The sequence below is a fragment of the Eucyclogobius newberryi genome, unplaced genomic scaffold, assembly GCF_026437365.1.
Source record: "Eucyclogobius newberryi isolate DKJ021-1_F unplaced genomic scaffold, fEucNew1.0.hap1 SCAF_5, whole genome shotgun sequence".
Lineage (NCBI taxonomy): Eukaryota > Metazoa > Chordata > Actinopteri > Gobiiformes > Gobiidae > Eucyclogobius > Eucyclogobius newberryi.
The window spans coordinates 30815127-30830700 of record NW_027316167.1 but is presented as its reverse complement, the minus strand read 5'-3'; the positions used below and the strand labels follow the sequence as shown (position 1 = coordinate 30830700).

General features: G+C 37.5%; 1 protein-coding gene across 3 annotated transcripts in view; it reads right to left on the bottom strand.

Annotated features, from left to right (window-relative positions):
* Window positions 1-14357, bottom strand: part of sh3gl3a (SH3-domain GRB2-like 3a) — a 46258-nt gene extending 31901 nt beyond the window's left edge. For all 3 annotated transcript variants that reach the window (XM_072465556.1, XM_072465557.1, XM_072465558.1), the window contains exon 1: window positions 14260-14357. In XM_072465556.1, coding sequence (XP_072321657.1) covers window positions 14260-14304 — 45 coding nt within the window. In that variant the 5' untranslated portion in view covers window positions 14305-14357. The remainder of the gene's footprint in view (window positions 1-14259) is intronic.
* Window positions 14358-15574: the final 1217 nt, after the last annotated feature.

Here is a 15574-nt window from a genome sequence, read left to right as displayed (position 1 = left end):
ACACGCGTTTGGCCCCTAAACGTGCTGTGTTCCCTACTGACACACTGCACATCACCGCAGAAGTAATCTTACATCTCGTTTACAAAGTAGAGAGACGTTTTGAACCATGCTCTTGCCTGGGACATTACTGGCGCAGTTTGGGCTAAAAGTAAGTAATCGTGCATGATTTTTCAGACAGTTTCTTGCGTAGATGTAAAAGTATTGTGACGAAGGACCCGCCCCGTTTCTGCCAGGTGCCTGATTGACAGGTCGAGTAGCCAATCACGCGTTAGCATAGGCAAGTTAGGTTGAGGATGCTACGTGTTTGCAGAGTTTTAGTTGTTTTCCCCCACATCGTGTAGAGCTTGTGGTTGTTGTTTGGCGTGCGTGATAAAAAGTGAGTATTTGTTAGAAATGAAAGTAGACATAGACACACCATTTGTTCCATGAGTGTATAAAGTGTTGCATGCCATTCGAATTGTTTAATAGTGTAGTTAAAGTTATATATTTACCTTGTTTTGTATTTGTGAATGCTAAGTGCCTCGAGCTAAGCGCTAACAGCAGTAGCTACGACGGAGCTCATTTATATTTGTGCATTATATGTTATTGTTTTACAGATTTTATTATAATTTATGTTCTCCTTGTTTATATTACAGAACCACACACGTATTTGCATGATCAATAACTGCTCTGTAAATACCAACCACCAGTATTATTTGACTAAAATCTTTAATAAAGAGAAAACCCTGGATCATCTCTCCCAGTGCATTCTTGCCAATGCCCCCTGGCGGTCACAACCCGTATAAAACCAGAAAATTAGCTCTCCCCAAAACAAGTATGAAACAGCCAATCACAGGACAGATCGGAAAAGGGTTTTTGCGATCTCAGAAAAGCCGCTCGTCCCCAAAGAAACTACATCTCCCAGCGTTTTCAGACTGAATGAACATGCAGCTAGATGTCGTGGAAAAGCGCGTGTTAATTCGATAAACTCGTGGACATGAAAACAGAGCCTTCGTCTCTTCAAAAAGACAAATCTGATGTGCTGAGGACAAACTGAGACACACACACAGAGACTGGGGTACACAATATGTTAGTGCTATTGGAAAAATGTCGCACCAATATCGATATCTGGGCAAACGCTTCCGATATCACGCTACCGATATTCTAACCTAATCGTTTGCCACTGAACCCTGCCGTGTGTCGAGTTGTGTGTGCAGAACAGCAGCAGGACAGACCTTTGGACCTGTTCAATCCACCATTGATTTTAAGATCTGGGTAAACAAAGGAGATACTGTAATCTAAAAAGTACACTATGGAGCTTTTCTGGCGTCGTGGTCCGTCACCTGCTCGTCTCCCTGGTAGAGATGGTCATGTAGTAATAGGCAAATCGTGGCAATACATCACAATTGTCATTTTGTATTCATATTTATTGTGATATTTTAACAGAATTGTAGATATGCTACTTTTTTAATGCATTGAAAAGCTTTTAGTGTGAATGATTACTGTTATAAGCCAAAGATTTAACATATAAAATTGCTCAAAAACAGCCCAATTCTGTCTGTAATAAAGTAGACAATGGAGACAATTCAATATAACTCTATTATACTGTTGTGAAAGCAAAAAATGGCAATCAATCTACCACGAATCCTTCTTCAACAAGTTTAAATCAACATATTTACTGTGCAACGGCCTCGGTCATTCATACAAACAAAAGTATTACTCCTTCTAGCACAGAGTTAGCGGACACATTACAATTTTGTGAGGTCCAATCAGTAAAAGTCATTATGTGGCAGTCTTAGTGTTGCTGGGAACGTCCTTGTGTGTAAGAGGCATCGTTTGAATAGCACAGAAAATAGAACGTTTCTTCCAGTATCATCCGAGCTCACAGCTTAAGTAACTGTATAACTAAAAGCTACACGTTACGATAGCCACAGTCATTTCCCCTGTTAATAATTGGTGGTGGTGATTAGAGGAGTTTCAGATGGTTTCAGAGTGAGTCCTGGCCCAAACGCAGAGGCATCACCTTCAGCTCAGAGAGATAAGCAGCAAGAGCAAACCAGTAAAGCGATGAAGTAAACAAACATACTTCTACTTTCTGCGTTTGTAGTCGACTAACGTTGTTGTTGATGGACTAAAAACATGCCCCGTGCATCAATTGGTCGACTAAAGGGGACAAGGGCGTGAAACCAGCCAAAGCTCTCAGTATCTCTACGATCTGACCATGGCTCGGACCTAAACAACACTCTCAGGACTAAAACGACACTAAACACAGAGAAGTATGAGGACTGTGGCTTTGCCTTGAACTGAATCTTCTTTTTAAATAGCCAGTCTATTCACAGCTGTAATCATTGTGAGAAAAGCCTGGAGCCTCGCAGCAAAGACCTCAAATATAGAAATGCATTAAGGCTTTTCTACATTCAATGCATATTCCGGCAGTATTTCAATGGTAAACATTCCCTTTGAATTCAGTCCTCATGTATTGACCTTGTAAAACATCAAAGTTTACACTGCTAGAATAAAACATGTGTGCTTCATTTATGAAACCTGTATTTATGTGTGAACAATGCCTGAGGTTACAGTGGAACTGCTGTGGCAGGAAGTAGGAAACGGTGAAGTAGACACTGAAAGCCAAGTACAAACTTGTCATAACAGTAAGAAGTTTGAAATTACTTTTAATAGGCTGTGAAAATAGTGAATATTTTTATACACACATTTTGGTTGGAACTAATGACATCACTGACAAATGAGGAAGTAAATTATTACCTCAAATCGGAAAGGTGTCAAGAAATAATTCATTTAGAATAAAAATTATTCCACAAACCTGCTATTAACCTGTATCTTGTGAAGTCTAGAAAAATTATGAGGTTGACTGAGTCCCCAAAAATATAGTTTATACCTGCATCTTATGACTTTACAAAAGGAAGGTATGATGTTCTTTTGAAGATTGGGCATCTGATTTTTACATCATGAAATCGAAAGTCGGTATTCAAATGTGTCAAACCAAACTCCTTTGGCACATCATTTGCATTTCTTTTAAGGCGCACAAGCTTTAGAACCTTACTTCCGGGTTGATGAGAAATAAAATGCTTTGTAAATCCATAAAAATAGAGATATGCAAAAATAGAATATCAAGTTTTGTCAATAATAAAACAATTAAAAAGGCTTCAAATAGATTCAAAAGAAAACTTACATACTAAAGTGATTTTTGCACTTTTGTGGCTTTGTAAATTGACATAATATTCTCTAAATATCATCATCAGACTAATCCAAATTAATTTAGAAATTGTCCAGATCGTCCACCCTGTAATGCTGAATATCAATTGTGATTCCCAAAATGGGGGTCAATAGTATATTTGAGTGAAAATACATGTTCAAAAATATAAATATAAACAACAACAAAACAATATTAAACCTGATAAAAGTGTTTCAGGTTGAAATTAATACTGGCATGAATTTCAATGGTTTATTTTCCTATTTTGAAGAAGTTATAACCCAACACACTATGTATGTGATCCAAATGTGCATTTACATGAACATTACCTCAAAGGAACAATGTTTTACTTAAAGCCTGCGAAATGCAATGAAACAAAACTCCAGAGTTCGAAGGAACAACAAACAACTTAAAAGCACAGCCTCGTTAGAAACTATCTAACCACAAAATTCTATAAAAAAGTAGGAGTCTGATTGAAAACTTGATAATATCGCAAAGGTTGTATAGATATACGATTTAAAACGAAAAAAAGAACAGAAACTTGCAGTGTAACGTTCCAAACAAAGGTATCAAGTCATATTTATTTGGTTAATTTTACATTCCATTCACTTTTTGTCCAAGTCTTTACCTAAAACAAAAGTTAGAGGAATTTCTAATAAATATTCCTTTAATATTGTAATCTGGATAATATGAAAACAGTTACATTTTGTCATTGTCACTCACCGCTATTGTAGTATAGAGCAAATACTGCCATGAAAAGATAAATATAATTGTCAGAATAAACTTATATCACACAATTAGCTCCTCCCATGCCTGTATTTTGTCTCGATACACCAACCAGTCAGCAACATCCAAAGTATTTCTAAAACTTCCTCTCAGTTTTAATCCACTGCAGAATCCTCAAATGCCCTCGGCTAAATCACATCTATTCAGACACTTTCTGCAGAGCTGGGAAATTGCCTGGTGCTTCTGCTACAGTCAGAACTGCAGCGAGATCAAATTCTTAAAATACATTTGTGAATAAAAGCTGGAGTCTCGCTTCAGTCGCTGCTCCTCTGGGACGAGCCTGGACTGAGGACCCAGTGCCAGATGCTAACGAGTCGGGGACAACGGTATCAAAGGGAGGAGGATGAAATGTTAATGAGCAGAACAGACAAGACGCCAAGACCACCTGACGACGCGAGCGACGCCCACAACACCGTGTCATTTAACATTTCTCCTCCATGACTAAGCCCCACGAGCTCAAGTGACTCAAAGAGAAGAACATTTCTGAATCATTTGTGATATTTTTACGATTGAAAGAGCTTAAATTGCCCATGACAGATTGGACGATTCATTGGACTAAAATCTAGTCAAGATAAATACATTTTGAATTTTACAAAAAAAATATATAAAAAGAATAGCACATTTTTTAGGTTTATAATTTCACTTCCTGTTTGTAATTGATGACATCACACAAGGAAATTACCCAGCAATAATTGGGCAAAAACTCATCTAATGTCACAATTTTTTTTATTTGACAAGTTAAAATATATGAGAGAAACTTACTGTTTACAGAGTTTAAAAAAAGAGGTTTTTTGGTAAATTATTTAGAAAATTTGACCGGAATGTGTTTCCCTGGAGTGATGTCACTTCCTGTCATTTTCTACCGATTTTTCAACCTTTCAACCTACTCGTTTGGGGTAAAACTATAATTTATATTTACAACAGGTAAAGTCACCAAATAAAGTCAAAATAAGAAAATCGTAAAAACCTGTCATAGGCACTTTAATCATAATAATAATATTTAATTGTTTAATCAGTCAAACTTTTTTCACACTTTTTTTCTTCAAAAAAGAAAAGAAAAAGTAAGTTTGTCTACAGCGTTTCAATGACATACCCGGGAGTAGTAGAGAAAAGGCCACTACTTTATACATATGTAATATATTATAAATGATCACACCCCAAAAAAAAACACTTTTGATATTGAAAAAATAAAAAAGGGCAAATTTGACCTTTCGTGAATAGTTTTATTCTTCAAACGTAATCACAAATGTACAGAAATATCACTTTACTGCATGTACAAAGAGTCCACCGCAAGTTTCTGCAGTATTAAATATTGATTTATTAATCAGCTCTCTTCGCAGCTTGTAACAGTTTTTATAACACACAACAAACTATAATAATATAATATAGAGCCTCCACGATCATCAGTAGAGCGCTTTTAAAAGGTGGAAATGTGCTATATAAATACACTGTAATCATACTAATACTAATAATAATCAGTTAAAGTACTTTATGAGTGTTGGCTGGGCCTCTTCCCTTTTTCAGTTCATGTAAACTTGATCTGACTCGCGGCTGTCCACACGTCGCTGTTGTTGTGAGTGGACTTTGCCCCTCAGACGGAGCAGCCCGGATCACGTCACAGCTTCAGAGGCTTTTTACTGGTCCATTCTCACTTTGTTCTGACCATCCATGGGTTAGTCACAGTTTCACAGGTCAGGAGTGAGTCAGGACCAAAGCATATTTTCTATCATTCCTAAAAATAACCTGCATTGCATTTTTAATAGGTTTTGTTGTAGCGGTACATGATGTCGCAGTTGTTTATTACGAATATTGATTTTTTTCAATGTATTGTCTAAAATGAAAATAATTACAAATTCAGTAAGAGCACATTTTAGGGCTGTAGTTGACTAAAGAAATACTTGGTTGACAAAAAAACAACAACTATTAAGTGTCTCTATGATCATAGCAAATGTCTGACCCAATGACTATTTACAGAGAAAAGTACACGTAAACTAGATATTTACATGTAAAAAAAAAAAAGAGCCAGAGAGACAAATAAACTCACAACACCACAGAATCCACAGAAAATAAAACAATTAAGTCGACAAATAGAAATGTTGGTGTTTCTCTCAAAAAAGGGTATAAAGTGATACGTCTGCACTCATTGTCGTTAAATGCACAGATTATTCTTTTTTTTAATTGACACTTTTGAATTGGCACATTTTGGATGAATTGCCATAATATTGTTTGAATATCTTCATCAGAAGAATTCCCCAAAAATAAACACATTTTTTCTTTTCTTTACATGTTTATTCTTCATTAAAGGTGGAATGGAAGATTTTTTCAGCTAATTTTGTATCATATTTCCTCGTGGCGTGGATAAATCATTTGTCCTGCCACGTATCAATCATAAAACGCACCTATCGCTCACCTGCAGCCGCGTCAGGCTCGTCCCCACGTTTCCGCGTGCCTAAGCGCATGGATCTATCATAATATAGTTCCCTCAGTGTACGGGGCAAAATGAAGACGGAGAAAGACAGTTCGAGCTGACGCAGAAGTGGACAGAAATCTACGGGAGACGAGAGATGCGATGCGCTCCGTTGCGCTAATAAACAAACGCACGTGTGTGTCGCATCAGTCGCACGGGGAAGTGGCATGCGCACTTCCGCCTGCGTTCTCAAATCGCTGAAAAATCGTCCATACCGCCTTTAAATAGGACATATATAGACAAAGGGTTAGATCAATGGGATTCTATAACTTTCATAATAATTAGGAGAAAAGAGTGATCCTTGAATGTTTCAAAACTAAAGTAATCTTTTCCAAATACTCTTTTCTGATGATTGGGGAAAACATTGACTATACCTTGCTTTTCAATAAGTATTTTAACATTGAAATTGATTAAAAAAAAATGTCCTATAAACCAATACGTTTTATCATTTATTTTAGAGCTGGCAGCAAACGTATTGATTGACCTTGAGCTTCTTTTTTTCTGTTAAAAAAACAAACTAAAAAGGGTTTTGACTATTGATTTCATGAACACAAAAACAATATAGATCACGAATTGTCATTTTACACAAAAAGTGTCGTGGCTGATTAATAACTTTGTTGAATTTGTTCATCAGAGTTTACCTCAAAATGACCCAATACTGTTTTCCATCCCCTTTCCTGTTTGCACCTGTAGATTCAGTTTGATGTAGAGAGCGCCCCCGTTTGATTTGCACAGCCGTTTCCTGACTCCGGGGACAGAATATAAGCAGAATAACACAATATGAAACGACACGTATGCGGCTTATCAGGAGCGCGCACAAAAGACGACGGACGGCGGGCGGCGGCTTCTGGAACCGCTTTACACGAAACTTGAAATGATTGTTTGGTGGTTCAGCTGTTTCCTGACCAGAGAGGAACGAATGAAAGAAAGAAAGAGAGAGAGAGAAAGAGACAGAGACCTGGGTGTGAATGTGTCAGACAAAACTGGAACAGGAAACGCTTCTTCTTCCGCTCAGAGACGAACAATCGGCTACAATCAGTGTCCACATGTCAGGAATATAAACAGGTGGATGGAAAGCAACTCTGAAACGGAATCATTTCAATACAAAGATGAAAAAGTACGGCATCTAAAGCTCTGACAACCACCATCAATTGTCACTGTAATAGTCGTAACCAAAAACAGAATCACAACATGCAATCAGCAGGAAAATAACCATATTTATTTTCATTATAGTGAGAATTGCTGCATGTTTTATTATGTTTTGTGTTCTGTCTCTCTGACGACGGGTCAATTCAACTTTAACCAGACCCAGTACACGTTTTTATATATATCTTATGAAAAAAAAATAGACGTTTCGACTCTCATCCAAGAGTCATTGTCAATAACTGTTATTGACAATGACTCTTGGATGAGAGTCGAAACGTCTATTTTTTTTTTCAAACTGAGTCCAGATGACTACAACTGAAGCTTTTTCTACTATGGAACACGCCTGGACGAATGAGGGATTACACCGACATATCTTATGAATTATATATATATTTTAGCAATAGGCCAATGCTGTTTTTGGCTTTAGTTTTTTAAAATGTGTCCAGTTCGGTGACAAAAGTTGCATTTTAACCTGTAGCACTTTCCCAAAACTACAAGGCGACTGAGGCATAATCACAATTATTTAGTGAACGGACAAATCAAGTAGAAAAGGTGCAATCTGTGAGCGACTTTTCCACTCAAAGAATCACGTGTTGAACGAACGCACTCAAGAGTTAATGATCGCAATTTTGCCATTTTTTGCCATTGGTTAAAGCAGTAACATGTTTAGCTGTGAATTTCTTTTCAAAAACAAAGCTCGAGGTGATGCAAAATGACCTTCTTGACATGTTGTTGTTCTTGATGCGGCAGCTAGCAATTAATTTGACATCTTCTAACACATCGTTTCAGAAAAAATACTCCATTTAGCAACATTACATCCGAGACAAACCTCTAGATGCTCTTGATCGCAATCCTAGCTCCAGGCCTTACACGAAATCCAATCATATCCTATTTAATAAACACGATCTAATAAAAGCAGAGCGCTAATAAGACACGTCGGTTTGACATTTATCTTGTGTGGCGAGAGGTGACTTTCACATTAATCACGCCATTATCTCCTCGCGGCTTAAATATCCCGACGGCGACAGCGCAGCGATTCTTTGGCCTGTGACGTGGACAAAGAGTTCACAGATTCACTGCCCACTGGTCCCAGCTTTCTCTCTGTGCATTCAAATCCATAGGACTCCATTGTTGTGGGGGGAATAAAATATGATTCAGTTGAAAGTCAGCGAGAAGGAGACGCATTTTCTATGAGACTAGACAAAAGATAGCCTGGTTTAGAGCGGAATATTACACGCAAAGCACGCAACTAATCAAATATTGAAATAATCATCAACAATGTTAGTTTGTGGACTATTACAAAGGCTTCCAAACATGTCATGAGCTGAGAAAAGTGGTTTTATGACTCAGATAAAGTAGTTCATGCATCAAAATGAAAGAGCAAGTGTATAAATGTATTGTTTTTTAATGAAATACCTATAGGTTCTTATGAACAGACCCGTTTTTATCAAACCTTGACAGTTTGGGCTGCACTCAGACGTATCAGAAGTGTTACTGTGTCGTGTCAGTGCAGCAGATTTACACACAGATATGAGAAAGGTGTTAAGCCCCCTCGTCCCGATTCACAGTGTGGTGAGCGCGTTTTCCAGATCTCGATCCGACGATGGTTCTTGTTGCTTTCTGGGTGACATTAGTCCCAGTCCGTTAAATGGTTCTCCTTCTTGCAATGGTCTAATTACGAAGACGGTGCAAAAATATGTTCATCAGCTGACCACCAGATACGACACAGTATGATAAAAACAGAGGTTGACTCATAAAAAACAAGTACAGAATTATATCAGAAGACATAATGAACCAAATCGGACCATAATTAAAGAAAGAACTGTTTTATTTGTACTCAGAACAGCCTCAAGCCTCATTTTATCTTTATCTAGCGCAAATATTGCAAAGAAATCATATTTACAGGCCATTACAATCTAAACTACAAATCAAATCTTTGAATCCAACCCAAAACATCAAAATAAGGTTGATAAGCTAAAGCCATACTGTTGTTACCACTATTACTGCTATTTATGCTAATAAACTGGCAAATATAGATGATAAAGTACAGAAATATAACTTTATACCCTTATTTAAAGTTTACTACTTTGCATGTTTTTCCAGTTTTAATCAGCTCTTTTTGTAACATTTTTTACTATCCATGTTATACTCAATATTCAAAGTTTGCATATCTTCAAAACAACATTCACGATGTGATCTAAATGTGTAAATACTGCCTACCTCTGCCACATTTTGAAGTAAGTAGACCTATAACCACACTGAAACTATGTTGTCACAGTAACGCTATAGCAGGAAAACCCCCATAAACCCTTTTCTAACTGCATAATATTGTTAAAAAAAATAAATAGGATAAATAGCAGAATTAAAGACTTAAGTATTTAATCATCATAGTTACTTTATTTGACCCTCTACAGATCAAATCTTATCGTACAACAAAAAATAAAATAAACATTTCTCACTACTGCAATGAAAATGTGCACAGGATTAATACCGAGCCCCAAAAATAGTAAGTAAGTAATTAAATAAATGTTATTTGTATAGTGTTTTTCACAGACCAAAGTCACAAAGCGCTTCACAGGGAAAAATAAAACACAAGGTTTTACATTGGGCTTGAACACTTTTAGAAAGAAGAGTCTTTAGATTTAGATGCTTTTTAAATCATATGGTTCAAGATGTTATCTATTGATGTCGATATCGTGATAGGCCCAGATGAAGTGATTATTCAAGAGTCGCTGGGAAAATTACTACAATAATACAACAAACAGCAGCACAACACATAATGACAAAAAAAAAAGTCTTAAGCTAATGCAGCCAACACTCTATTCCAACAATCAATTTCAAAAGAAAGACAGAACTATTGCTTAAATTGTAGATTCAGAATGACCTCAGACACACTGCACAGCCACACCATGATCAGGTTTGTTTTCCAGCTGGACCTGCACATCTGGACTTCACATAGAAGTGGTCATTAAAGAGCAACCTGCTGCTCCATAGAAACAAACAGACGAACCCTGCTCAGTCACAGTCGGACCAGACCCACCAGAACAGTTGCATGGTGCACCTTTAAACCTAATACACCTGTGGTCATCATTTCAAAAGGGCAACAGCGTGATTTCAACCTCAAAGTTACCAGTTAGAGGTCGTCCATAGTTGCCTGAGCTTTTAATTACAAATATTGATTATAAAAATAGATTATGATCAATGAAATCCATCATCCATCTAAATCGCAATCATTTTCTCAGTGAAGAGATTCATAAACAACCAAGAAATCCAAACTTAACCTTAATGACCAAATCTAAACAAGAATAAATCAAAGAAACATTTACATAATTATTTCTCCTTCATAGAATCACGATGAAAGACTTTACCATTTGCAGAAGACACGTGTATTTACAGCTCTTAAAGCGTTCAGCAGTGACAGAGTCTGAGGCGTGTTGCAGCTGATGATATTATGTGGGAAATGTAGTTTATGACTCACACAAATGAGGCGTCTTATAGAGGCCGGGACAATGAGGATATTATTATGACTCTGAGGTCGGGAAGCGTCGGCTCGACCTTTGACCCGTTTAGCCTACATTCAAACGTCAAACGCTCACTGTAGAAGGCCAAGTGAAGATATCTTTGTTACAGAAAATATCATAATAAAGACATCGCAAAGTAGTTAAATCTGACTTTCATCACATTATTTGGACTGGAATCTTGACATTTCACTGCGTCTGCGCCAAAAACAGTCTTCATGAGGTCAATTCTTCAATATTACATAAAAACAACATGGTTCAAAGTTCAAATACGAGTTCATATAGGTTCAAGTTTAGGCTGAGGTAAGTGTCAATCTAAAGGAAATGCAGTAATAATAATAATAATTGTACAGTAAAGTAGGAGTTTGTGACATCAGTTCACGTTTAAAAAAATATTTAAACTTAACCAAACAAAGATTGAACACAGATACAGGAAACGTTCAATAATCACAATAAAATCTGCAAATTAATAGGCTCTTTTGCTTAAAAAAAACACAGGAGACTACATAGACCATGATCCTTTGCTCCATTTCGTTTGCTTCTTAACTATTCCTTGTCAAGCTAACATGGGACAACATTGACATTTGTTCAGTGTTATGGATATTAATAATACTCATTTTTCTAGTATCAATAAGTAAGTTAGCACGTTTAGAAAATATAGAATGACTTTGTTTCAAGTGGAAACGATGACAATCCAGAAGCACGTCACGCACAGGTAGATTTCCTGGTGATAAAACGGCAATTGGCTTTTATTGGCAATTATCGCGGCGCTACAAAACGTACCATAAACGATGAGTGCGCTGTCTTTTTACCTCCTGAACAATATTCATGTTCACGTTCAGTCAAATGTAGCACATCTGCAATTCTGTCACGTTCAAGATATCACAATAATTGAACATAAAAAGAGATGTGGATGTCGTTACAGCCGATGAAACGATCAGAAGTGTAGATCTGCATTTAAGATCAACGGAAACAAAACCATGAACGAATGATGAAAGAAATAATAATATTGACCATTATAGCAGCAAAATTTTATATTTTTGTTCCATCTATAGCTCAAAAATAGATCGATACGTAAAGAACTTTATTTTATCTGTCCGTTTTTGTCACGTTTAACTTTATTTTGTCGTTGAGTAAGTTAAATTTCATAAAGCCGGTCACAAACTTGAGGAACCGTAACATATTAGATCACTTAAAAGAAAATTAAAGCTTTCACTGTTGTCCTTAAATCGTCATGTTTCTTCTCGCTATAATTGTAATACTAACATTTGCTATCGTGACGTCCCTAATTTTCAAAAATATCGAAAAGCAGATTAATCAATACCAAAACTAGTATCGAAACTTATTTGAACAAGTATTGAAACAAAAAAAAAGGACCAAATATGACCTTTCCAGAGCAGTTTTAAGAGAACTGGTAGAAGGCCACGTGGGAACATAAGTAACAAACACAAAAATTATCTTTAAAAAAATAAAAAATGTAATGATCATTGTTGTATCGAAATTGTATACTGTGTATTTCAGTTGTTGGAGGTAATGTCTGGAACAACTTTGGACCAGGAGTTAAAAGACTGTAGAACACACTTTACAAGTTTGTATAAGAGTAACATTATAAAATCAAATGTGGAAAATGAATGCAAATAATCCCTGGACATTGTGGATACTGTCTGTTGTGTTTAATGTGTAAAGGTGCCTTTCCCTTTTCAGACTTTGTGCATGTTATTTTATTACTTTAATCTTTGGGAAAATGTGTGAATAAACCAAATAAACTGAAACTGAAACAAAAAAAGGTCAATAACAATATGAAGACAAAACAACCATAACACAAAGCCTAATGTCTGCTTGCAAACTAAGATTCTGAGAGTTTTCCTGACACGTTTCAGCCATAAAACCTCTAAATTCATCAGATAAATACATTTAAAAATCCATGTGGCTTTCAGTTTTCTTCTTGTCCAGCAGCGTTTTCAAAAGCAAAATCTATTTTTGGTGCAATCACATATTTAGAAGATGGGAACCACAAAAAAACACAACCTATTGGACAATTTCTAACCAAAAACAGGCATTTTAGCAAATGAACTCTTAGCAAATGAACTCTTGCCTTAACTCCAACAACAAAGACAAAACAACAACATAATCAAAGAAACTCACGCTTGAAACTGAACAAATACTGCAACTAACGATTATGTTGCTAATCGATTGGTCTAGTTAGCGATTACTCTTTTCGATTAATCGCTTAGACCGCAAAATGCCCGTATACATTTTTTTTTTTTTACTAAATTTGACGCAGATGAAGCCGAGCTCAGTCTGAATCATAAATCCTTTCCTCAGAGCACATAACACGTTTTGGAGTCCAGATAACAATCATTCGCACACTAAAATTGGTTGACGATAATTGCAACGATCAATAAGATCTTTGCGATTAAATTAAACAATTCCCTTCGGCAACAGGTTCAGTGACACAAACTAAAACTCGGACATTGTATTCTAAATGACTGATCACTTCAGAGCTGTTCTTGTTCTGAAGAGTGTGAAGTCCCTGGAGATGTTACACAATGGCCCTTTAACAATAAGCAACAACACACACTCGTCTTCTCTTATAACCACACTTTCATAACCCTTTTATTCCACTAGACTTTATAACACTTAACAATACCAGCGTGTGTAACAGGATAGGCTTTTTAAATTGGGAAGTTTTGCCACATTAAATGAATCGTTTCGCCAATGTTTGTAGCTATCGCCATGGGAGCAAGGTGCGCGCAACTACTACAAAGGCGTCTGGGGAACAAACTAATGCACTTTGCTCCACGACAAAAACAGTTTGAGCATAATTAACAAAGCCGATTGCTTTAAACTGGGTTATTACATGTTAAACAGTCCTCATTTCTTGGAACGCCGCAAGTTTTCACGTCCTGCGCGCAGTGGACGCGTTAAATCGACGCGTTTTTCAACCGAGTTTCGCGTCACGCTGCGCAACTACTGATTTGAAGCCGGGAATTAGCTCAGGAAACGGCGCAAAAGTGTTGAAACAAAGTTGAGTCGAGAAAATGGACAGTTTCAAAGCTCGATTACGGTTCAACAGCGTTTAGCAGAGCGTCGGTGAAGATGACGGGCGCACGAGATGAAAACATGTGGTGTTGTTGGCGAGCGTTACGAACCTGACTCGCTTTGTGGAACTGCTTCTTCAGCCCGGCCACTGACATGATGAACCCGAGGACTGACGCTCCACGTCCGGGTGGACAAAAGTGCGGCGGGACGAGGCGGGACGAGGCGGGACGAGGCGGGACGAGGCGGGACGAGGCGGGACGAGGCGGGACGAGGCGGGACGAGGCGGGACGAGGAGCCGGAGCGAGGCTGGCGGAGAGAGACGAGCCCCGGTGTGTCTATCCACGGCGCTGTTGTGTTGCGCTCATCCGTCTCCAGCGTCTGAGGTTTGTGGCAACATCACGAGCGCAGTCGAGCTGACGGACGGACGCACGCGCCAAAGCGGAAGTGAAAAGATGGTCTGGGAAAATAAAAGAGGAAAGACTTAAGTCGGAGGACAAGTGTTTTATCTTTGAGACTCTTTAAAATGCTCAGATTAAAAAAATAATGGTAATAAATAGATAATTAATTAGTAATAAGTAAAATAATAATTTCCAGTTCAAAAGTGTATCTGATAATAATCTTTTGGTGAAGTATCTACCCTAAATTATCTGTAAAAAAAAAAAAAAAAAAAAAATTAAAGGTATCGTAGGGTCAATATTTCTGTAAGTATTTGACCAGTAAAATAAAATTAAAATCTGGATTTTGCCTTCCTTGATCAAAAATGATCATATTATAAAATCATAATATTTTTTCATGTAAAGAAATCATGTAAAATAGAAAAATTGTCTTTGGTGGTTTTCATTTGCCAAATAGGTTTAGGTCATAATATTGTGGTTATTCGACCGCCTCATTTCCAGAATGATTCAATTTATTTTGTTTGCAAACTTTTAAAAGGTAATTTCGGTCACTTGTTATTCTCTTTCCATAAAGGGGAATCAATTTAAAATTCAAAGTTACACAACAAGTAAGGGATCTTCTCAAAATGGGTTGAAGCTGAAAAGACGTAATTTTTTTCGTCTCTCTCTGGACCCCCTCCCCCCTCAAAAGACGAAAGACTGGCTTCACATAAAATGTTAACGCGTTGATAAAACGATAGTAGCTTGATAGACCTGCTCACCTTTAGTCCCTGAACATCCTTTGGTAAGTTTATCAGTAGAAGTTATGAATTCTCCAAATAATGTCACCTGTTTGTTTACTCAATCCACATGGTCCACTGCGCGCCGTGGCCAGCGCGGGGAGCGGGGCGGGTGCTCCCTCGCGCTGGCCACGGCGCGCCGTGATCACAACGCACCGTGCGCACGGGCCACGCACGGGCCGCGGCGGTGCGCCGTGCTCCCCCGTACGCACTCCCCGTGCTCCCCCCAAGACGAAAAATATTACGTCTTT